This window comes from Cyprinodon variegatus, unplaced genomic scaffold (genome assembly GCF_000732505.1).
Source record: "Cyprinodon variegatus isolate N-32 unplaced genomic scaffold, C_variegatus-1.0 Scaffold8, whole genome shotgun sequence".
Lineage (NCBI taxonomy): Eukaryota > Metazoa > Chordata > Actinopteri > Cyprinodontiformes > Cyprinodontidae > Cyprinodon > Cyprinodon variegatus.
In genome coordinates, this window is record NW_015150461.1 from 1,145,106 (window position 1) to 1,146,698 (window position 1,593).

General features: G+C 38.0%; 1 protein-coding gene across 1 annotated transcript in view; it reads left to right on the forward strand.

Annotated features, from left to right (window-relative positions):
* The window catches only part of dctn4 (dynactin subunit 4), a 20,226-nt gene that overhangs the window by 11,600 nt on the left and 7,033 nt on the right, over positions 1-1,593 (forward strand). The window contains exons 8-11 of the mRNA XM_015376790.1: positions 619-731; positions 807-916; positions 1,002-1,075; positions 1,379-1,433. Coding sequence (XP_015232276.1) covers positions 619-731; positions 807-916; positions 1,002-1,075; positions 1,379-1,433 — 352 coding nt within the window. The remainder of the gene's footprint in view (positions 1-618; positions 732-806; positions 917-1,001; positions 1,076-1,378; positions 1,434-1,593) is intronic.

Consider the following 1,593-nt stretch of genomic DNA (forward strand, 5'->3'; position numbering starts at 1 on the left):
CATCCAAAACGTTATGGAACACATTAACTGAAAAATGTTGCATAGTATGCCTTTAATAAAAGATATTGAGATGTTTTTGTTCTAATGCTGCACCTATCTATTATTTTAGGAAGAGATACATTTATGGATCATTTCTTTTCAAATAATGTAAAGAGGTTTTTAATAAGTAAATATTTCAAAATGAACATTTTGAGTATAGAGAAAAGCCATTATTGTGCATTTTAAATAGTTTGTAAAAGTACTTTCGATTTATAAGAAAATGGGAAATTTTTAGATTTAGTTTTAGATTATTTGGCTAAAACTATTTGATTAGATTCCAAAATCAGTTGAATAATTTACAAACAGTCGTATTAATGTTTTTATGAGCTAGGTAGAAATCTAGAAGACTGCTTTCAGCCATCTAACCAGCAGTGTGCAGCAGCATGAAATAAGCAATGCGGCATTATTTTCTGCCTCATAAATCAACGGAAAACCAAAACTTTATCAGTTCCTCTCCAATAACTGTTGAAACAAAGTGATGAAAAGTCTTTTCTATTGGTGGAATACCATTAATTAATCTGTATTTTTTTTTGCTTAAAGATGACGATTAAATCAGGCAGCGTTTGTGTTTCTATCTAGCCTTAAAGAAGGCGAGGACAAGAAGGAGATCACCATAGAACCGGCCCAGGCCCTTGATGAAGTAGAGCCCCTGCCTGAGGATTGTTACACCCGACCTGTCAGTTTACCTGAAGGTAAGACATGTCGGCACTAAGCGGCCCTCGATCAGCTTCTGATGGTTGCTGAGCAGACTGTCCGTGTGTTTACAGTGACCACGCTGCGCCAGAGGCTGCTGCAGCCAGACTTCCAACCTGCAGGAGCATCTCAGCTCCACCCCAGACACAAACACCTGTTGATGAAGCGCTCGCTGCGCTGCAGGGTGAGTACAGCTCTGTGTGCACATAGTGGGGGGGGGAAACTGATCTAATTTGTACCACATTGTTTCTCTTAATTACTTTTCTCAGAAATGCGAGCACAACCTGAGCAAACCGGAGTTTAATCCAACTTCAATCAAGTTTAAAATACAGCTGGTGGCTGTGTGAGTAGAATCATTGTGTTCAAAGTTTATGTCAGCCTCGGGTCTGATTGGGTTAATGTGGGAAACACTGAATGAGCAGCTGGAGATGCATGCTCAAGAATTATTGCATGTTTAGCTTCTGGAAATGAACAGATTTCATTTGTAAAAGTTCCGATTTAAACAGCCAGAAATAAATTTTATTGTTTTCATTTAGAGAATCGGTTTAATAATCAATATTTTGAGCAGTTCAGTGACTGAGGATTTGATTTATTAACACGATTTGGATGTCGGTTAATTTCTGGTTCTTCTGCTTCCCTCCAATAGGAGCTACATCCCTGAAGTAAGAATAATGTCCATCCCCAACCTCCGACACATGAAGGTCAGTCTCAGCCCTGCTTCTGTGTTTGGAAGTATACAGGGTTCCCACGGGTCCTTAAAAAGTCTTAAAAGGCATTGAATTCTTAAAAATTAAAACCAAGGCCTTAATTGGTATTAAAATGTCTGAAATCAGTCTTTTGTTGGTCTTAACTTTTAAAAAA